General features: G+C 41.2%; 1 protein-coding gene across 2 annotated transcripts in view; it reads right to left on the bottom strand.

Moving 5' to 3' along the window:
• Positions 1 to 22,869, bottom strand: part of STK32B (serine/threonine kinase 32B) — a 275,254-nt gene that overhangs the window by 48,682 nt on the left and 203,703 nt on the right. For both annotated transcript variants that reach the window (XM_050947849.1, XM_050947850.1), the window contains one exon: positions 18,607 to 18,696. In XM_050947849.1, coding sequence (XP_050803806.1) covers positions 18,607 to 18,696 — 90 coding nt within the window. The remainder of the gene's footprint in view (positions 1 to 18,606; positions 18,697 to 22,869) is intronic.

The raw sequence follows: 22,869 nt of genomic DNA, 5'->3' as shown, positions 1-22,869 counted from the left end.
GAGTGTTAAAAATTGCCACTGACTTTACTCATTGTATTTATTGAAATATGTAAAACAATTATCCAGTGCTATTAAGAGTAAAGGTCAAATCCAGCCCTGATGCCCAGGGCTGTGGAAATCCCCCAGCAACAGAACCAGTGTGGTTCTACCATATAAAAGCAGGAGGGAGCTAGCTTCAAGTAGACTATGCATACGGGTGGACACCCTGGTGTGGTGTGGAGCCCAACTCTGGGCAGGTGCCTGATGCACAGGGTAGGGCCTTGGGTGGTCAGAGTTGGAGAGGGAAAGAGGCTCTACTACTGTGTGGATCCTCTGCTGCTCTGTCCCTTCATGATGTGGAGCTGCATGAGTTATGGAGGGCTACTTCAACCCTTCATGGAGTAGATCCTCAGCATATCTACAGGCATGAGGTGGAGAGAATGCCTACCCTTCTTCTCCCTGCACATCTTCCTAGCCCTCAGAGTAGCTACTTGGACTGGGCTTTGTTTTTTGCCCTAATCGATTCATTCAAATGTGTTGAAATGAAACAGCCCAGGTAAGAGGGGAAATTCCATTTCTGCCTGGTTCCAGTGAAATCCACTCACCAATGCTCTTCAGCAAGATATTAAGTTTAAATTGTTGAGACTGATCTTACTAGCATAAATCATTGCAGTGAAGACAATGGGGTTTTGTGTGGTAGCAAGCATAACTCTTACCATGAGGTTAAGTGCTTCACTAGCTCCTTCTAGATGTCTGGCAGCATGAGCTCTGGGTACAACAACCTCACAGAGGAGAGATAAAGTGATGCTGTAGGCACTAGGCTCTACAGACACCAGCTCTTGGTGAGTTCCCATAAACACACATTTCAAGCAAGTAATAGAGTAACTATTTTACTAGGGCTGGCGAAAATAAAGGGTGTGACTGGCCCTAGGCATAAGGACTTCAATAGGGATAATAAAGTTCAAAGCAACAGTCCTAACTCAACCCCTAAGAGACATCCAGAACAGGGCGAGGAAGCAAATGGTCTCCCTGGGACCGCGCTATACTGCCCTCCTCCTTGCAGGTGGCTGCCTGTTTCCTCCTGCTGTAGCTATTGCTGACACTGTACCTGCAACAGCATTTACACAGCCTGCTCCCAGGCTGGACCTCCAGCCTCTACTTTTCTCCTGAACTGGTCCCCTCTGACTGCAGGATATACTTCTTTTTTCCCCCTGTACCTGTGATTATAAGCTTGCTGGATACTGGACCTGGTAATATAGCGCAATATAGCGCAACTGGACCTGGTAATGTATCTGGTTAGATACTTTCCCACTCATTTCAAGTGACAGGAAGGAGGCAGCAGGTTAATTCAGTATTCTAAGAACAAGTGATCCCTTGCTGACCATATGAGGAGGCACAACATTCTTATTAGCTTCTTGTAGAAGCAGAAGTCTCACAGAATTAAAACAAAGACCTGATTTCCAGAGGTGCTGAGTACTTGCAGCTCCCATTGAATCCAAGGGATTTAATTTTTGTCACATTCCCAGTTAACGTATTCTGCCTTCCGCTCTCCACATCTACTTACTGTGCATTAGCCAGGGTAGTAGTATCACTCACCCTTTTAAAGGTTGAACTCAATTAAAACTGCAGGTGTAAGGACTTCTGGGAATCAGGCCCTAAACTGGGCACCCAAAGACACAGGCACCCAAAAAGGTAGACACTTCTGAAAATGAAGATCTCAGGAACCAGACAACTTTTGGCCTAGATAAAAAGGAATATCACTGTGCACACCACAGTGGTGTTATTGCTTATGGTCCAATCCCATTCCATACAATACTGAATGAAAAGGAAGGCATACAGTGGTCATGAATCAGAACAGGATAGAAAGGAGTCGATGTCTCGTGTTAGGACACCTGTGCCAACTTTAACATGGTAAATGATATCAAAGATGATTGATTGGCAGGTTTAGTAACAAATTCACTCACCCTTTTGACTGCAAAGACTCTCCAAGTTATAAATCTTCATTTCTTTTTCCTCTACCTCTACACTTTTTTCTCTTAACATACTTTTAATCTCACTCTGTTTTATGCTCGTTTGCTTTCTTGAAAACTAACATAAAATTAGCCTGTTTGGGTGGTAAACAGAGTCTGTTTGAATGTATTCAAGGGTTCCCCCATATATTTTCTTTTAAATGAACTAATAAATAAAATAACATACCATCTCCTTTTCCAGAGTTCAATATTTAAAGATTTTTGTAAATCTTAAAATATCTTTTGGCATCCAAAGATCTACAATGCCATATCATTGCAGATCTTTATAGATTCTAAGGCCAGACACGACCATTGTGATAATCTAGTCTGACCTCTTGTATAACTAAGGCCATAGAACTTCCCCAACATAATTACTGTTGGAAGGAGAGTAGAACGTTTAGAAAAACATCCAATCTTAATTTTAAGATTTGCAGTGATGGAGAATCCACAACCACCATTGGTAAATTGTTCCAGTGGTTAATTACCCTATCATCTCTGCACCCAGATGTCTCAGAATAGCATTTTATGATAGATTAGCCCATTGCATGTTTTGCCTTAGAGTGAGATCATATTTGGAGAACAGGTAATAACCATAATTAAGCATAAACACTGTAAAGCATGTTTCTTTCAGGTTACAGCATTCATTCTGATGAGTCTGCCAAACATTGCTAGACATGGCTAACTTCAAATTACCTTAATCTATCCACATCAGTGCTCCATGCTCACCATTATTCATTTTAATTGTGTACTTTCAGCTTCAAGTACATTTTGTGAAATAGATCATTTCTGACAAATTAATTCATAGATACTCTTCCACTCTGCAGTTGTCAAAGTAGCCAAATGATCTATACTCTGACAACATAACAACAGTGATGCAGTTCAGGGTTATAGGTATGTTATAGAAAATGAAAAAGCTGACTTGAATTTTTACTTAATCTACTGATAATTCTGCTCCCTACTTGTGACAAGTCTTCAGTATCCAACATTACCTTGCACAAGCTTGCAATAAAGGGAATATAAATATAATTGCAAACAACATTGTACTCACTTTTCTATGATCACATACAACTTTATTTAACCAGCAGCAGTTAAATAGGCCACAACATAGGCCAAAACATTGTCCAGAGTTCATATTAAACTGAGGTTGCCTGAAGTTAGGCATCTGAGCACTCTCAGCTCCCACTGAATTCAATGACCAAAGTGTAAGTGCTTAGCACTTTTGAAAATCAGGCCATTTTAATTAGGTGCTTAAATGCGCGTTTAGGAGTGTCACTTTAGGCACCCAGGTTTGAAAATATAGACCATGATAAATTAATCAGCTTGAGGTTTGTAACTTTCAAGAGTGATTGGCCCAAACAGAGAATATCTATTACCTTACTTGATAGGTTACCTTTTTAATAACACACCAATGTGCACTATCAGACAACATAATGAAATCAGGGCCTTGACATGCCTCTGGGAGGAATCCCAGTTGTCAACAGGAAAGGAGATTTCTTCTTTGATGAACTGTTTTAGTTTCATTCTTTCAGTAAGAACCTAATTGAAGAAACTCTGGTGTGCCTGACCAGTAGTACTACATTTGAAACTGACAGGTGTTGATTAGGGAAGCTTTGGGAGGCTTATAGCAGAGATTTTTCACACTGAGAGGCACTGTTGTGTTCTCTCATGGGGCAAGATAGAACTGTGCAAAATCAGTGAAAGGGGGGGTGGGGGCAAAAAAAAAAAAAGATGCAGTGCAGACCTTTTCAAGTGACCTTTATTTTCTTCTAATGCATCTCCTGGTTTGCAATACATGTAAGCAATAATGATAGCAGTGCAAGGCAATTCCTGAAGATTAATTACTGGATGGAAGGAGTTGTTGGCCTCAGATGCAGCTGAGTGCTACTATCCAAGCTGGACATTAATTCCTCTGAAATGTCCTGTACTGAGGTTATCATTGCTATTATAAGTTGAAAATAAAATTTTAAAAAATCATAGTTAAATGGCCTTGTATGTAATGGGTGGGGGAGTTTGAATTTGTATGCACAAGGTTATTGCTAAAGAATTAATGCTGTAGTATATTAGACAATCAGACTGGTGGTGGTGTCATCTCTCAACATTATCTCCAGCTGGTAAGCATCAGTGAAAAAGTGAGAAATCTGCATATCACTGTGTGAGACAGAAATCATTTAGGTTCATAGCATATAAAACCAGCAGCACACACTGCTCATTCAATGGCATTTATATACCACAGCAATGGAGGCTGCATGAGAGCCAAGACAGATGAGGTAATTCAAATAAACAACAAATAGATTCCAGGACAAATACTTTGTGTGTCATATAAAAGTTTGCATCTAAATTGTAGGCACCACCCTGCAAAAATGTACTTAACTTTATGCACTGGGAGTATTCCCATTGAGTGAGTAAAGTGAGGCACATGTAGAAGTCTTTGAAGGATCAGGGCCAAAGCTCGTACGGATAGGGAAAGTGTATCTTGGCAAGGACATGCTTGTGAGTGTTTACCAATTAAATAGTAAAACACAAACATACATTCATATTCTCTGGCATTGGGCTGAATTGCCTATGGTTAATCTTAACATGCCAAGATAGGGGAGTTCATTGAATTATAATCCTCAAAAAATACCCTACTAGTGCATTAGACTAGTCAATGGAGGAGAATGGAAGCCTAAATTGCAGCAAATTACAATGTAACTTCCTCATTTGCTATGACAATGAGTGTTATGGAAATGCCTTTAAGTACATAAAATACCAAGTTGCAGGAGATAACTTATTAATTAGTCCAACAAAGGACATGCTTCTGTGAATCAAAGTCTCTTCATCAGGCCATGATGGATAGCAAGATAATCTATATTGTGTAGTAGAAGACTTAATTCAGAGCCACAGTCACTGTCTGATCAAAGAGAGATGAGGCCAGATTTTCAAATGTATTTAGGTGCCCAAAGATGCACATAGGTGCCTAGTGGGATTTTCAAAACACCTACACAAGTTGGACACCTAATTTCCATTGATTTCAATGGGAGTTAGGTGCCTAAATACCTTTGTAAATCTGGTCTGTGGTGTAGAAAGATGTGAAACAATCATAGGTGTGGAATGGAGCTTCCCACAATTAATAGTTTTGTCAGGATTACAATGACTCTATGTTCTATCAATCAAAACAAAAGCACAGGGTGAGGACAAAACAAATCAATATATTTGAAAGCACATGATCTTCCTCCTCATTTTAACAAAACAGCATTAGAAGAACACATCTAATAGAGTGACTACTCCATTTCTAGTGTGACCATACTGGTGGTAAAGGAGACACATTGCAGATGAAGACAGACCCTAGGGATACCAATGGACCTCAAAATCTGGGCAATGGAAGCACTGGTCTGGCCTCCACAGATCCACCCTTGTCTCCAAAGCCAGCCTCCTGCTGGAGCCCAGAATGACTAGAATGTGGGCTAGCTCCCACACCATCGATTTCTGCTGCAGTGCTGATTTGCACTCTGTTTGCCAGCAAGCAGCTAAATCTGAGCATCTATCCCCTCTATTCTAAACATTGCTGCCAGATTGTCCTCTTCCCTTGGCCACAGCAGAAAAAGGTGAAACTCTGGTCCATTCTTTGCTACACTATCATGAAGGGACGATGATTGGGTCCCCATTTTCTGTGTGGGAGAAGGAGCAGTGGAGATAGGGGAAGAAGATTAGTAGGAAGAGAAAAAGAGAGAATGAAGAACCAGGAAAGAAATGGTATTGGGCAGAGGGAGAGAAAGATGGAAATATAATATTGAGGAAGAAAAGCAAAGACATATATAAGATGGAAAGGAATGAGAGAGCGAGAGAAAATAGTGGGTACGGTGCAAGAATAAAGAAACTGAAGACACAGACAGAATGAAAAAGGAGCAGCACAATGAGGGAACAATGGTGAAGAGAGCGCTACCCATGAAGGAGCCGTTCATTCACTGTGCACCTCATTGCACATCTTGCACAAAGTGCACTGAGAGTCTAATCCTGAATGAGATGAAAGCTTTCATCATATTAACTGCAATTTATATGGTGAATACAGATAAACTGAGGGCCCTAAGGAGCCCTGCCTCACTGACTGTATTATTAAAAAATGAGTAACTTTAGAAGGTGCACCATGATACATGCAGAGTCTTGCCTCTTTCAGGACCCAATGCAGTTTCATTGCAGTGACTAAAAAAACTCCAACTGATTTCAGTGGGAACTGGATTGGGTCCTCAAATGCACAGATTACAAAACTGTCATCCTACCACATACACACTTTTGTACTGGGCTGGTGCATACACTTCAAGAAGTATGTAATGCCTATGTACTTACACAGTGTGCCAGGAATGAGACTCGGGTCATGGGCTGCATATATGCAGTGCAACTGACTTTATGCCAAATATGATCTAAAAAGACTAACGTTCATATCAACTTCACTGCCAACACACGAAGTGCCATTTCCAAAGTCTCATCATTAGACCAAATCAAAAACAATTTCCACTAGAACACTGAAAGTCTCTTCTGAATGACAGGTTCCTGCCATACTTCAACATTTAATTCCCAGATGGGAGTGGGCAAAGGAGACAAAGAGAATTGCATTCTGAGTTACAGTGTTTGTTACTTAACTGGTGCTACAGCTCAAGCAAGTAGAACTGCTCACAATGGGTGAAATCCTGGCCTTGTTAAAGTCAATGGCAAAACTCCCACTGACTTCAGTCAGGGCCAGGATTTCACACCATCCTTTTTTGATTGGATCTGAGAAACCAGTCACTATTTTTATAAAATGCATATCCAAAAGAGTACATTTTTTCAACTATTATCTAAAATCCAAAGGGCATTCTTCTCCATATAAAAACAGTGTTAAAGTCAAAGTGCTTGTATAATGCCACTTCAATATCAGAATGTTCAATGTGTTTTAGATCACGTGAGAATTAATCCTGCAATATGTGGCCAGATCCCGATGCTCACATAGGACCCACTGACTCCAGTGGGGCTGCAGGTGGGAGCAAGGTTTCACCTACATTATGCACCTTTCAGCATTGGGGCTTTAAGGCCTGATTTTCCCATCTTTACAAACGCTGGGTAGTACCTTACTATAAAAGTAGTCCATTGATTTTAATGGAACCATTCACAGAGTAAGGATGACAGAAGGCTCTTAGGCCAGATGACTAATACCTAAATACCTTCGAGCATTTAGACACCTTGAAATCAATGGGAGTTAGGTGCATCTGAAAAAGTGGGGTTTTTACCCACAAAAGCTTATGCTCGAATAAATCTGTTAGTCTTTAAGGTGCCACCGGACTCCTCGTTGTTTATGTGGATACAGAGTAACACAGCTATCCCTCTGATACAAAATACCTTTGAGAATCTGAGCCTTAGTGCCAGATGTAGAGGGATTTAGATTCCTAAAGTTACAGATAGTTGCTTAAGTGCATTAGGCACTTAATTCTCATTGGACTTTCAATTGGAATTTGGTGCCTAACTTGCTTAGGCACTTTTATAAAATAAACTAGGTGCCCCTCTGTATCTTCCAGCACCTAAATCCCTTTGTACATCTGGCCCTTATGCCCCAATTCAACAAGGTATTTAAGCACATGCCTAACTTTAAGTCGATTGAAGTCATTGGTGCTACTCATGTTTCAAGTTAGACACATGACTAAACACCTTGCTGACTCAGGGCCATACTGGTTAATACAGTAGTTTCAATGAAAAGGACAAATGGAACTTAGGTTTTGCAATATCATCTCCAGATTTGTTCATGCTCAGAGGAAATGCTAACAGCTTTCTCAGCATTTGCACAGCAGCACTCCAATATCAATTTTCACTCAGAGAAGGTTAATAATTCTACCAATTGAGGTTTAAATAGGAAGCAGAAATTAAATCAGAGGGGTAGCAAGTAATTTGCTATTTAGAAGAGGAGCAGTTTAACTAATGAAATGAAACAATAAAATGAAAGAAAACTACTTTTCCCTTCCACTGGAAATGTAAATATCAACTTGTTTGGACAGTAAGTAGCAGTTTACCTCCTACTGCACAGAGTTTACTTTTCCTTTTTGCCTCCCATAAGTCCGGCCCCTTTTCCACCTGGTGGGAATGGGGCCAGTAGGGGATTGGCCAGATTCCCCAAATCTGGAAGCAACATGGAATCTGTATACAGACAAAATCAAAGTCTATAATGCTGTAGTCCTCACAACATTGCTCTATGGGTGTGAAACTTGGATCTGTTATTAAAGAGTGAAAATCTAAATTATGACTAACTTCCTGGCTGAGTTCTATTAATATATGTGAAAGCTGAAATAAGAACATAAGAACAGCAATACTGGGTCAGACCAAATGTCCATCTAGCCCAGTATCCTGTCTTGTGACAGTGGCCAATGGCAGGTGCCCCAGAGGGAATGAACAGAACAGGTAATCATCGAGAGATCCATCCTTTGTTGCCCATTCCCAGCTACTGGCAAACAGAGGCTAGGGACACCATCCCCACCCATCCTGGCTAATAGCCATTGATGGACCTATCCTCCGTGAATTTATCTAGTTCTTTTTTGAACTCTGTTATAGTATTGGCCTTCACAACATCCTCTGGCAAAGAGTTCCACAGGTTGACTGTGCATTATGTGAAAAAATACTTCCTTTTGTTTGCTTTAAACCTGCTGCCTATTAATTTCATTTGGTGACCCCTAGTTCATGTGGTATGAGAAGGGAGTAAATAACACTTCCTTATTTACTTTCTCCACACCAGTCATGATTTTATAGATCTCTATCAGAACATATCTGAAAGTCCCAGTCTTATTAATCTCTTCTCATATGGCAGCCGTTCCATACCCCTTATCATTTTTGTTGCCTTTTTCTGAACCTTTTCCAAGTCCAATACATCTTTAAGATGGGGAGACCACATCTGCACGCAGTATTCAAGATGTGGGCATACCTTGGATTTATATAGAGGCAATATGATATTGTCTGTCTTAAATGTGTGTGGTACATGGTAACATGGTACTTCAAGTCTGAACATGCTGGTAATTTCTAGCGATTGGTCAAGGGCTGTTTTAGAAGGGTTTTGTTTCTTTATTCACACCTTCAGTAGTTAATATGCCTCAGTAGTTTTTAATCCTCATATATTCATATGATTTCATCACAGCAAAGATTTATTAGATTAAATTAGTTGAATATGACATACACTGATTCTATAGCACTGTATTAATCTGCTACCTAGTTATACAGTCTTTCTTGCATCTATTCTTAGAATATTGCCCACTATACAACTTGTCCTGAATATAATTGTGCGTGTATGTGTGTGTACATATGTTAGTGTACGTGTGTGTGTGCATGTGTGTAATCTCTAGACCAGCTTCAATCAGGTAGCATTATGCTGATGTCTAACAGAATGTTGGACCTATACATTTAAAATGAATATATATAACAGTCTCAGGCTAATGAATATGAAATGTATCCATAATTAAGTGCCCTCCTTATTTTGTGTTGTCAAAGGTCTCACTGCAGTTAAACTGTCACATCTTTTCTAGCAAGCCGCTTGAGCAATCATTTGCATTTATGTCTGGCAGAGTATTATGAGCTAGTGGATTGAGTATAAGGCTCGGACCCAGGAGCTTCCAAATTCTATTCCCATCTATGCCACTGACTTTTGTTAATAATATTGGGTTTATGTAACATTATAATCTTTAGTTTGTCATTTCAGAAACATTAGTTTGCGATTGCCTCACAATATTCTTACGGGGCAGGAAAATGTCATTGTCCCCAATTTATAAGTGGAGAAACTGAAACTTAGACAGGTTAACTGATTTGCATAAAGTCACACAACTAGTTAGTGGAAGAACCGGAATTAGACCCAGGTACCCTACTCCCAGTTCAACATTTACTCCACTACACCATTGTGCTCCCCAGATAAGTCACAGAAATCTGTCTACAGAAGAGGGATAATTATTTGCCTGTCAACCCCCCTTGGAGCTCTTGCTTAATCCCTTGTGAAGATGAACACTCAGAAGTTAACTTGCTCTTGCAGGAATCATGACTTTCTCTTGCATTCCAAAAAGCACTGGTAGATCAGCAATGAAACCATTAAAGGTTATAAGCCAAGGGTGGGCTTTCCAAAAGTGCTGAAACATTGGCCTAAATTAGCTCCCAAAGCAGCAAATGCCAAAAACTTCCATCAGCTTCAGTAAGAGCAGAATTCAGCCAGTGCTGAATGCTTTTTAAAAATCCCACACCACATTCACACCCTGTGTTCTACACTTCACTCAATGTAATTACATCAGAATAGAATTCAGCCCTACACAATATTTTTGCTTTACCTGTAAGGTTTAAGGTTGATGTCAGAACATTAACCAGCTTTCTTCTGCCTTTGATAGTACTTCTATGCACTATTAATATATGCCTGACTCAATGTATATTAAATGTTGAATAGGACTCCTGGTAAATCCAAATTTCTCTAACATTGTCAGTTGAACAGTCATAATTCAGTGTGACGATGACCTCTAAAATGAGCTGTGGAAATCAGAGATAACCAGCATGCAAGGTAGCTAGATCTAGCTAGGAATTTTCCAGGCAATTTACTGTAGATTTTATTGGCTCTGTATTTTGTTAAGTGGATTATGTCCTGAAATTTATTTTATTAGTTTGATATTAAATGAAGTCAGGCTGCATTATTCAGATGACTGAAACAGAAGAGAAAACAATAGGAAACCTCTATGTGGGAACTGAACTATCCTCTACAAACTCTAATGCATGAAGTAAAGAATATATACATGTAGAAACTCTGCCATACAGTTATAGTTCAGTCACTAAATAGAGATTTGTAGGACTCAAATAATGTTAATGTTTACGCAAAATAAATAAAATGATATATGATATATAGAATTAAGATAATTCACACATTTTAATACTTTTAAAAATTAATCAAACATATTGGAGGGATGTAGCATCAATATTATGAACAGGCGTGCCCTACAATATGATTTGATATTTTATGTAGGAGAATGTTGGCTGCAACCCACATCTGACTGCCACTTTGTACAGTTAATAACTCATAGATTCATAGACTTTAAAGCCAGAAGGGACCATTGTGATCATCTAGTCTGATCTCCTGCACATTGCAGGCCACAGAACCTCACTCACTCCTGAAATAGATCCTTAACCTCTGGCTGAGTTATTGAAGTCCTCAAATCATGATTTAAAAAGACTTCAAGTGACAGAGAATCCACCATTTACTCAAGTTCAAACCTGCAAGTGACCCGTACCTCATGCTGCACAGAAAGGTGAAAACTCTATCCCCCAGGATCTCTGCCAATTTGACCTTGGGTAAAATTCTTTCCTGATCCCAAATATGGCAATCAGTTGGACCCTGAGCATGTCAGCAAAACCCACCAGCTAGACACCTGGGAAAGAATTCTCTGTTGTAACTCAGAGCCCTTCCCATCTAATGTCCCATCTCAGGATGTTGAGAATATTTGCTATTCTTTTGTTCTTGTGTCAACATTGGTGCTTCACTTTAACTCCTTTCCTTCCCTAACATTTATCCCTCTGATGTAATTATAGAGAGCAATCATATCTCCCCTCAGCCTTCATTTGGTTAGGCTAAACAAGACAAGCTCCTTGACTCTCCTCTCATAAGGTAGGTTTTCCATTGTTCTGATCATCCTATTAACCCTTCCCTGCGCCTGTTCCAGTTTTAATTCATCTTGTTTAAACATGGGAGACAAGAATTGTACCAGTATGCCAGATGAGGTCTCATCAGTGCCTGATATAATGGCACTAACACTTCCCTGTCTCTACTAGAATTAGCTTGCCTGTTGCATCCTAGGACTGCATTAGCCTTTTTCACAGCAACATCACATTGCCGATTCATAGTTGTCCTGTGATCAGCTATTACACCCAGGTCTTTCTCCTTCTCTGTTGCTTCCAACTGATATGTCCCCAGCTTATAGCAAAAAAATTTTTGGTTAGTCCCTAATGCATGACCTTGTATTTCACACTATTACATTTCATCCCATTTCTATTACTCCAGTTTTCAAAGTTGTCCAGATCTTCTTGCATAATATTCTGGTCCTCCTCAGTACTGGTAATACCTTCCAACTTTGCATCATCCGCAAATTTTATTAGCACACATCCACTTTTTGTGCCAAGGTCATTAATGAAAATGTTAAATAAGATCGGTCCCAAGATCAATGCCTGAGGAACTCCACTAGTAACATCCCTCCAGCCTGACAGTTCACTTTTCAATATGACCCATTGTAGGCTCTCCTTTAACCAGTTCCTCATCTACCTTTCAATTACCATATTAATCCCCATCTTCTCCAATTTAACTAACCATTTCCCACAAGGAACTGTATCAAATGCCTTACTGAAGTCCAAGTAGATGAGATCTACTGCATTTCCTTTGTCTAAAAAATCAGTTATCTTCTTAAAAAAGAGATCAGATTTGTCTGGCATGATCTATTTTTTGTAAAACCACGTTGTATTTTATCCCAATTACTATTTACCTCTATGTCCTTGTCATAAACAGATTGTTAAGGGTTAATGTCTGTTCTACCTGTAAAGGGTTACAAGCAGGGAACTGGACACCTGACCAGAAGACCAATCAGAAGACAAGATACTTTTAAATTTGGGTGGAGGGAAGCTTTTGTGTGTGTTCTTTGTCCGTTGTGTGTTCTTCTCTCGGAGGGTCTGAGAGAGACCAGACATTACTACAGGCTCTCTAAGTTTCTTTTCAAATAGTAAGTAAAAACAGGCGGTTTAGGCTTTTTGATTGTTTTACTCTATTTGCAATTGTGGATCTGGCTGGTTAACTTTTATATGTGTAGTTGCTGGGAATATTTTGATTTGTATTGGTACTGGGGGGAAAGTCTCTTTCTGGTGTCTGTAAGCTATAGGATCCTATAATAGTAACACCTTGAAGTTACAGAGATAATTCTTTACTTTTTCCTTTCTTTTATTAAAAGATTTCTTTTTAGAGAACCTGATTGATTTTTTTTTCTTGTTTCCCTTGTTTTATCCCAGGGGATTGGGATAACTCACCAGGATGGGTGGGGGAAACGGGACAGGGGAGAGATAGAATCTCTCTCTGTTTTCCTTGAATCTGTTTGCCTCTTTGTGGAAGGGAAGGGAGATGCTTCCCTGTATGGTGATTTAAGAGGTTGGATCAGTATCTCTCAGGATAGCCCAGGGAGGGAAATTCTGGAAGGGGGAAAGGTGGGGGAATGGTTTATTTCTCCTTATTTTAAGAACCCAAGGGATCTGGGTTCTTGGGGTCCCCAGGGAAGGTTGGGGAGGTCAGAGTGCCCCAAAACACTATATTTTTGGGTGGTGGCAGTGCTATCAGATCTAAGCTGGTAATTAAGCTTAGAGGATTCAGGTGCTAGTATCTCATTTTCTGAACTCTAAGGTTCAGATCTGAGAGAGAATGCTATGACAGTCCTTAACTCCTTTCTCTTTAAAATGTGGTCCAGAACCACCTTCTGTTGCTCAGAAAGCTCTGTTAGTTCTGGAAATGCCTAGCAGTTACACAGCATCTTTCTTTCTGAAATTCCAAAACTTCTAAAGCACACTCAAGACCAAGTAATCACCTGAAGGAAGTAAAAACAAAAGTCATATTCCAGCTGTGGACTTAGGATAGTGACCTTACAAGAAGTAAATCTCTCTGTTAAGGATCATCACACTCTTATTCTCCTCCCAGATATTCACAGTGCAGGTTTCATGTGACCCATGTCACTAAAACATTTCAGTTAGTTGTTGATAGCAGATATGTCTGTCAAAAGCCAGCCATTAAATAAAAGATCTGACATATGAAGTGACCTTCTCCAGTGACTGCCAGAGAAGAGGAGAATGACAGCCTGCAAACCTATACATTTTCTGAGAGGGGTTCTGACAATAAAAAATTATAGTGATTGTTTTTCCTGTCAGCACCCTCAAGCTACACCTGATATAGGAGATTTGGAACTAATTTTTTCAAAAACTCAGCAGTAGGTGAGAAACATGATTTCTAATATACATTTGGGAGCAGGGCCAATGCTACCATTTAGGCCAACTAGGCGGTTGCGACACCTTAAATTTGAGTGAATAAATGAAGACTCGGCACACCAGTTCTGAAAGGTTGCTGAGCCCTGCCTCACAGGCTTAGTAAAGAGTTATAGGAAATGGCAAAGTTTAAATGGGGGTTACAATTGCAATGTGTTTTACTTGTTTCTATGCATGAAGATCACCTGAAAACATCAGCAGGGGTAAAATACAGGGAGACATTGTCTAAAATAGCTGAAGTTTCAATCGAATGTGGCTTTATGAACAAAAATGTTTATTTGTTCTTTGAAATGGATTGGTAGGTAGTCAGGACAATCCCTGAAACAGAGGTGCAGTGTGCTCCTTGGGATCTGCTCCAGTGAATAAGAAGGCATTATTTTATAGATAGCGAAACACGCACAAAGAAGTTTAGGGCCAGATTCTGAAACCATTACATGACGTTGTACTAAGCTAATGCTGCAGAATCAGATGCTAAGGCAATGTCTAGACTGGGAAAATAGCTGTGTTTTAAAGTGCATTGACCTCAACCAATATTGACCACAACCAACTAACACATTTTACAAACACAACTTACCTGGTCTATACTAGGTGCAAAGTCCTGTTTAAAATTATGTTAAAGCATGTTCCCCACCATGTTTTAAAGCATGGCCTTTTCTCCTAGTTTAGGCCTGGTGTAAGTGGCTTGCCCAAGGTTATATAGAAAGTCTGTGGCAGACAGTCTATGAACTTTATAGAAAATATCTTTGTTTCAAAAAACTAGCACAAATAAAAACTAGAACTTTGATACCAACATTGCAATTAATTGTTAGCATTTTGCTAAGGGTCTGATTTTACTCTGACATAACCCACATAAATCAGGAGTATATCAAGCAAACTCAATGAAGTTACAAAGGCAAAACCAGCACAAGTGAGATCAGGATCAGGCCCTGTCTGGCAATAGTAGTGTTTTTTTGCAGACTTGATACCCATCATAAACTGCAGAGCATCCACACTCCTCACTTCTCACACTGAAACAGATATTTTTAACAGTTCAAAAAGCCCTACAGGCTATGCAAAAAATGCTTTCTCACATTTACAAATGAATCGAAGGCTTGAAACTCCTCTGACAGGCAGAGTAGTGAAGACTTTGAACTTGTGGCTTTTGCTGTATTTTGGTATTTCCAAGAAATGGGGAAGATACAGTAGAAGGAAAGCAGGATGATGGAGGGGATTGATAATCTCTACGTAAAGGGCTAGAGAAAGCATTTGTCTTTTGCAATTTCGTTTGTATTGAGGTTTTTCTGGTGGTTTTATTTTGGGGGGTGGGGGGAGGTCAGGAAGAAGGAGGCACTAGCCTTACTGCTGTGCAATTGAACTAAATTCTGAAAGGAATAGAAAAGAGAGAGGATACCAATGCTATTTATCTTAATGTTAAATTAAAGAAGAAGAGGCAGAATGATAAGGGAATGGGATAATTAAGAGATTTAGGAAGAATTTCTTTAGATACTGATGTGGCCAGCCCCTGCTCTGGGCACAAGGGGGAAGGGTGTATGAAGTGGGGCCTAACCATAATAGCAGCCATTATTATTATTATTTATTTGTATTACCACGTGCATCTCTGAATACAAGAAATGCTCCTAGCTATCATCACTAGCCGCCTTAGAGGGGTTGGGAGGCATTTTGCCTCCTTCTGCACTGGTCTGTGGATTGTGCCAACTGTAGGGAGGAGCATATGTTGCTCCTCCTGCATTCTTGGAATTTCCAGGAGACAGCGGCTAGTGCAGGCCACTGGTTTAAATGCACAAGCTGGCCCCTAGAGTAGCAGTCAATAAGCTCACAGCAGAACCCTGTGTACTCATCCTTTACTGCAGAATTGTCTTGCAGAATCCAAATTTGAAAAGTTATGTTTCTAGCTCTTATGTGAAGAAACACTTCCAAACATGAACCAAGTATGAGCTCAGGAAGTGGGGTCTGCCTGAGCGTGCAGACAGTCTGAAACAAGCTCCAAGAGGTGCTCAGTCTCCTATTCATCTCATTGGAATCTAATCATGTTCATTTCAGTATCCATATTTTTAACCAATTCACTGCAGATAATTTGAACATCCACGTAATCTGTTTATTCTACACACCCAGATAATCTGCCACATCATACTGGAGCTAAAACCCCACCTGTCCCCTAACCAAATACCCAACCCTCCAGCTTTCCCCTAACAACTTATATAACAGTTGTGCATTTTCAATACAAATTTCTGCAGCCCACTGAAGATTAAAAATTTAAGGATATCATAAAATTCATTTAATTGAATACAAAATTAAACATTAATTAAACAATTAATACAGTTATTGTTTTATTCATTTTCACATTTAAATGAATAACCCTCCTCCCCATTTTTCATTTATCTGAGTCCTCTGAAGAATCTCCAGTATTCAGGAGTCTTGCTGAAGAATTTAAGTAACAATAATTTGTGCATTATAATGGCATGGGAGCACCACTATAAGTTAAGGTTGCTTCACGACATCTGTTTAAAGATAGACCTTTCTGGGGCCTTGGCTACACTGGCGCTTTACAGCGCTGCAACTTTCTCACTCAGGGGTGAAAAAACACCCCCCTGAGCGCTGCAAGATACAGCACTGTAAAGCGGCAGCGCTTTGAAGTTTCAAATGTAGCCATACCGTAAGTCCTCTAAAATTGACATGCTTAATTGTATTTCTTTGAAAGTTGATGTTCCTTAAGAAGTTGCAGTGTGGGGCTAGTGACCCAAACTTGGAGTCATTTGAAGCACAGGTGCTGGAGCAGTGGTGGGCAACATGCAGACTGTGGGCCACATGTGGCCCATCAGGGTAATCCACTGGCAGGCTGCCAGACAGTTTGTTTACATTTACATGGCCGGCCACAGCTCCCAGTGGCTGTCGTTCGCCGTTCCCAGCCAATAGGACCTGTGGGAAGCGGTGGCAAGCATGTCCCTGTGGCCCACACTGCCTCCCGCAGCTCTCACAGGCCTCAGGCTGCCCACCAGTGTTCTGGAGATATAAGATATAGTTTCAGGGAGGGGGTTGTGTGTGTGTGTGTGTGTTTTGGGTTTTTATTTTTTTGCTCAGAGCTTGAGATCAAACTACTGATGTGATGTGGTTCATAATAGTCTCAATCAAGTTTTCAGTCAACTCAGACAAGTTTTACTCAAGGTAGTGCATGGCACTCATGAAATCTTTGGAGAACCCAAATTAAACACAGTATTTAAGAAAGTGTACATTTTTTACAGTGTCCATGCCCCAATATAGAAACAGAGCTAAAGAGAGTCCATCCCCACAATTCTATGTGTTTTAAACATAACTCTTGTGAGTGCGCCAAAATCTGAATGGTTACTCAGATTGTTTTGAAATTCTCCCTTTGGTGGTTGGGGCCTGGAGTCAATCAGTCCTACTCTGGCAGCTTTTAATTCTTCGCTTTGGTTTATTTTTCAGTATTTACAGAGTGGGCCTCAGGTTATACACGAGAACTTCTCTTAAGCAAAAACCCCTAAACTCACAACACAAAAGAAATACAGTTCCCTGCCCCCTCCCTGGGCCAATGTCTTATTACACTGGCTTCTGGTTGCTAACTTTTCCCCAAACAGAAAGTAACTTGATTGTTTCCCTTAAGGGGAGAAGAACAGCCTTCCACCTAGGAAGGTATCATAGGCTGGGGGAAGCTGTGCCTCTCCAAACAGCCAGGCATGGCCCTGCCCCCACTCCGACCTCCTGTCTCCCCCCTCCTGCTTCCCCTCCAGTCTCTCTATGGCTGCGCCACCTACCCTCCTGTCGTTCTGGGGTTGGGGAGGATGTGGCCTTGCCACCGGCCCTCCCATCACTTGCAGCCCTCACAGTGCTGGGGAGGCTGTGGCCACACCAGCGCTCTGGGGTTGGGGGCACTAGCCTGTGGTAGGGGCCAATGGCTGTGGTGGTGGTTGGGACTTTGGGGTTCAGCGGGTGGTGTGAAAGGAGCAGGACCTCAGAGGGAGGGTCTGGGGTTGGGGCACAGCCTCCTCCAGCCAGCAGTTCATGCGCCACCTATGGCTGGCAGCCCTTAATTGGACTCAGGTGTCTCTAATTAACCTTAGGTAACTGTTTTTTCAGTTCATGGGCAAAAGGGTGTTCACCACTTTAGGGCTGATACACCTGCGTTCCACCACTCTCTTACAGCTGTCAGGTCTGACTTTGTCACACTGGATTGGGGCCATAATCAGCAGCCATGCTCTTGAGATATTCAATAAGGCTCCAACTCAGTAAAACACATGAACAAGTGCTGAAAGTGTTTAAAGCTGATATTCCCAAACGGTGGAAATAGGAACAAAACTATAGTCATTTATCCATATCTTCAAACTTGGGGGATTCAGATGAAATGAGACGTTGGTCTGAACCAAAGCCACTGCTGAGTAAAAGTTTTGCAAAACTGTACTTGTCCTCAATTTCTATATCCTTAAGGCATTTCCGGTTGCACTAAAGCAGCTACAAGTTGCACTAAAGCAGGTGCAACGTCACAAGTTGTTTAGCGTTATCATACATGCACACCAGAATATCCTTCTTTAGACACACTTCTTTGAAATATGCTGTATGTATTTTTACAATGGTCTTTAAAACTTACCCATATAGGGCTTAGTGCCAGCCATAGAGGAAGCCTTTTCTGATCCTTTGACTATAGTCGCTATGTTAAAGTCAGTGATGTGAACATGCCCTGAAATTAAATGAAACAAAAAGTATAAATAGAACTTAAGACAGCACATGAATCGTCCCAGTACCATTAATATTTAGATGATAATGCAAAGAAACGAAACGGAAGATTTTTGCCTCTTAATAAAAACTAAATTGTCTGCCCAGGTAGTTGGAAAACAATGGAATGCAACTGTTGCCACCTTGTGCTGCTCTTTAGGTATCAGAGGGCCCAGCTCTCTTGTTTGTGGATGATTCCCAGTGCTGAACTCTATTTAGTGGTACCCCTGTTCCTGCTTCTACCATGGCTGGTACTGACAACATTTTTTCAGAGGCAGTAGCTTTGTTCAGGAACAGCCCTAGGTTTTGTGGGGCCCTCTGTGGAGATATATGGGTACCTCTCCCACCTATAACCAGTCCCATCCCCAACACCTTCATGTATTTGTGGCACCTCTCTACCTTCATATTCTCTTCAGATTATAGTGACCTCTTCAGCCTGGTCCTTTTCTGAGTCTCCTCAGGCAAGGAGGAAGCCAGGAAGAAAGCGGCTATACAAGAAAATTCCATTTCTTTCTGATTCAGTAACTATAAAATAAGACTCAGATGGCAGGAGTGCATGTCAAGCCAGCAGACAGGCACCAAATGACCAGTTATTTGATAGCAGGGTGTAGGACAAAGGGTATGTAGCGGAAGTATGCAGGTGCTCTCATACTCTCAGTCACCATTCTGATTTGAACATAACAAATTGAGTTGGATGGTCCAAACCTGCCACCATTAAGTTTTCCAGTAAGACAGATCATTGCAAGTTGTGGCTGACTCAGCCCCATTCATTTGGCTCATGCCTTGTCTCCTACCGTGTGTGCACCAGCAGACTTTGTGGACATGCTTGTTGATACTGGCATCATGCAACATGCTGGGGCAGACAAAATGGAGGGAGAACAAGCCAGGAAGCACAGCTAACCTGTAGCTGTGGGGCTGAGGGAAGTAGGGAATACTAACTCTGTAATGAACTTCTGATGCTAAAATCATGAGACACTGAATGAGGATGACAACATTGTAGTTGGCTGCCAGGCTGGACTGACACATATAGCACAGGGTTCTACCCTCCCAGGAGCCCTATATGATTGCATAGGTCACATAGGCTTAGGCCATGTCTACACTATAGACCTATATCAGTATAATTACATCCCTCAGGAGTGTGAAAAATCCACCCCCCGAGCGACATGGTTACACTGACCTAACCCCACGTGTAGATAGTGCTGTGTTGACAGGACAGCTTCTCCCATCAACATAGCTACCACCTCTCAGGGAGGTGCAATAACTACGCCAATGGGAAAAGCTCTTCTGTTGGCCTAGGAGTATCTTCACTAAAGCACTGAGGATGCACCGACGCAGCTGTGCCTCTGTAGAGCTGTAGGTGAAGACAAGGCCACAAGCTGTCACTGGCTTCATTTTTTTGTGTTGCTTTTACATTGTGAAGCAAAAAGTGGCATAGGTATTATGCTGTTTAGGATTGCACCTTTCTGTGCCACAACATAGGTGGAGGTGTAAAGAGAGCTACCCCAACTAACCATTAACACCTATCCATCTGGATCAGAATTTTAGAAAAGTGCTGAAAATAATTCACAGTCACTGTACAGTAACCTGTTCCTAAATTATCACTACCTTCATTACTCTATAGCAATATTAGAAATCTAGTACTATCTACTTAATTGACTAGCGTAAAACACAAATAAATTATGTTAGGATTCATCTTAAAGCTTCTTTGTAAGTGCAAAATTAAGGCCCTAACCACTGAATCCACAACAGTATTCAGCAGAAGTTTGTCCCCAAATGTGTATGATGCTGAAAGAATTCCAGTGTATTTGTCAAATAGCCTATGATGATCTAGCCTGATGGTTCAGTGACTATTTTAAAGCATGATAACTTATCAGTTACCAAGGGTAAAAACTACAGCTGAAATTTTCAAAGCTTCCATTTAAATTAATTGGAATTGAGCATTGAAGTCCCCACTTAACATGGATTATCTCTACCTGTGCAGTTTTCCAATGTTATTTAGCATTTCCATTGTGCTAGGTACAGTACAAACAGAAAAGTAATGGTCCTGGTCCCAAAGAGCTTATATAAGATTAGACACAAACAAAAACTACATTTTATTAATGTTAAGGTTGTAAAGTCAAGAAAAGTTAGGAAAATGCCAGAATTAAGGTTACATGTGCACCTTTAATTGGCCTCCTTGTTTGTCAATTATGGGACAGTCTTTAATTACATGATCACATACTATTTTTTCCACAGAACCCCCCTCTCATTCAGTGCACAGGATGGACTTCACTCTGGGGCTGAATCAGAGTTGTATAGTGAAGGAGGCTGTTGCCTTTAGGAACCTTGCATTCGTTGAGTGTGTAGTGAATGAGTTGCTCTGAGTTCTGGCACCCAGCACCACACCTAGCCAGTTCATTTCTGCAGTTAAAGACTATAGGGGATGCCTTATTGAAAAAGATAATCATATTTCGTACAACCAGCTTGCCAATCTTATGCTCCTAATGGCAATAGCTATAAGCATTTCAAAATGCACAGTGGAATGAAAAACAACATGGATTGCTGCAGAATAATATCCTCACTGTTTCTTTGGCAGATAAATATTGAGCTCTGTGACTCAAATGATAGCATCACCAGTGATTGTCCCTGTTAGAGTGCCAGCCTGATGACCTGTCACAGAATATCTATCACATAATACCCACCCAGACTGATGCAAATATTTGATTTACAATTAAAATTGCTACTCTTATGCTGCATTGTTTTCTTTCTTTTATTATATTTATTTTTTCATTTAACAAAGCTAAAACAACACCCCACATACTGTACCAGTGGTCTACACAGTTGTGGCTATCATGTAGCAGATATGTCTTCATAAGGAGGAAAACCAGGAAGATGTGTTTTTCCTAATTTCTTTACATCTTGCTACTGATACAAAAGCAGTAACACTGCCCATGCATAGGTATAGCACTTCTCAGCAGGGGATCTCAAATGCTTACAAACAGCAAGGACTAGTTTTGCCTGGCACTTGTGTGGAGGCCAGGCATAAGTGCCTGGGTCAATCTGAGCCCCTGGACTCCCTTCCTTCTCTGCCTCTTCAAAGATGATAATTGCCTCAGAGGGAGTAAGAAGCAGCTGAGGTCATGGTTCTCTCTCTTTTCTGCATTGGCCCACACAGTTGGTTGCTGGGGCCTGGTCTACACTATGCATTTATACTGAATTTAGCAGTGTTAAACCGAAGTAACCGTGCATCCGTACACACAACAAAGCCCTTTATTTCGATATAAAGGGCTCTTAATATCGATATCTATACTCCTCGACGAGGGGAGTAGCGCTCAAATCGGTATTGCCATTTCGGATTAGGGTTAGTGTGGCCGCAATTCGATGGTATTGGCCTCCAGGAGCTATCCCACAGTGCACCATTGTGACCGCTCTGGACAGCAATCTGGAGTCGGATGCACTGGCCAGGTAGACAGGAAAAGCCCCGTGAACTTTTGAATTTCATTTCCTGTTTGCCCAGCATGGAGCACTGATCAGCATGGACAGGAGATACTGGATCTGATCACTTTATGGGGAGACAAATCTGTTCTATCAGAGCTCCGTTCCAGAAGACAGAATGCCACATTTGAAAAAATCTCCAGACAGAGGCCACAGCAGGGACTCAACACAGCGCTGCGTGACAAGTGTAATGGAAAGCCAAAGAATCGAATGGACGATTATGGAGGGAGGGAGGGGGGACTGAGGACTCCAGGTATCCCACAGTCCCTGCAGTCTCTGAAAAGCATTTGCATTCTTGGCTGAGCTCCCAATGCCTGAAGGGTCAAAAGCATTGTCCCAGGTGGTTCAGGGTATATGTCGTCAATTTAACCCCCTTCCCCCCCCCCCGTGAAAGAAAAGAGAAAAAAATCGTTTCTCGCCTTTTTTCAATGTCACTGTATGTCTACTGCATGCTGCTGGTAGATGTGGTGCTGTGGTTCTGAACAGCAGCATCCCCTCCCCTTCCTTTCCTGATGGCAGACGGTACAAAAGGGTTGGAAACCGTCCTCAACATCCCATGAGTGCTCCTGGCTGGCCTCAGTGAGGTCGGCCGGAGGCGCCTGGACAAAAATGGAAATGACTCCCGGTCACTCCTGGCAGACGGTACAAAAGGATTGAAAACCGT

The sequence above is a fragment of the Gopherus flavomarginatus genome, chromosome 3 (genome assembly GCF_025201925.1).
Source record: "Gopherus flavomarginatus isolate rGopFla2 chromosome 3, rGopFla2.mat.asm, whole genome shotgun sequence".
NCBI lineage: Eukaryota > Metazoa > Chordata > Testudines > Testudinidae > Gopherus > Gopherus flavomarginatus.
The sequence above is the reverse complement of the archived record's forward strand: the minus strand, read 5'-3'. Positions and strand labels throughout refer to the sequence as shown.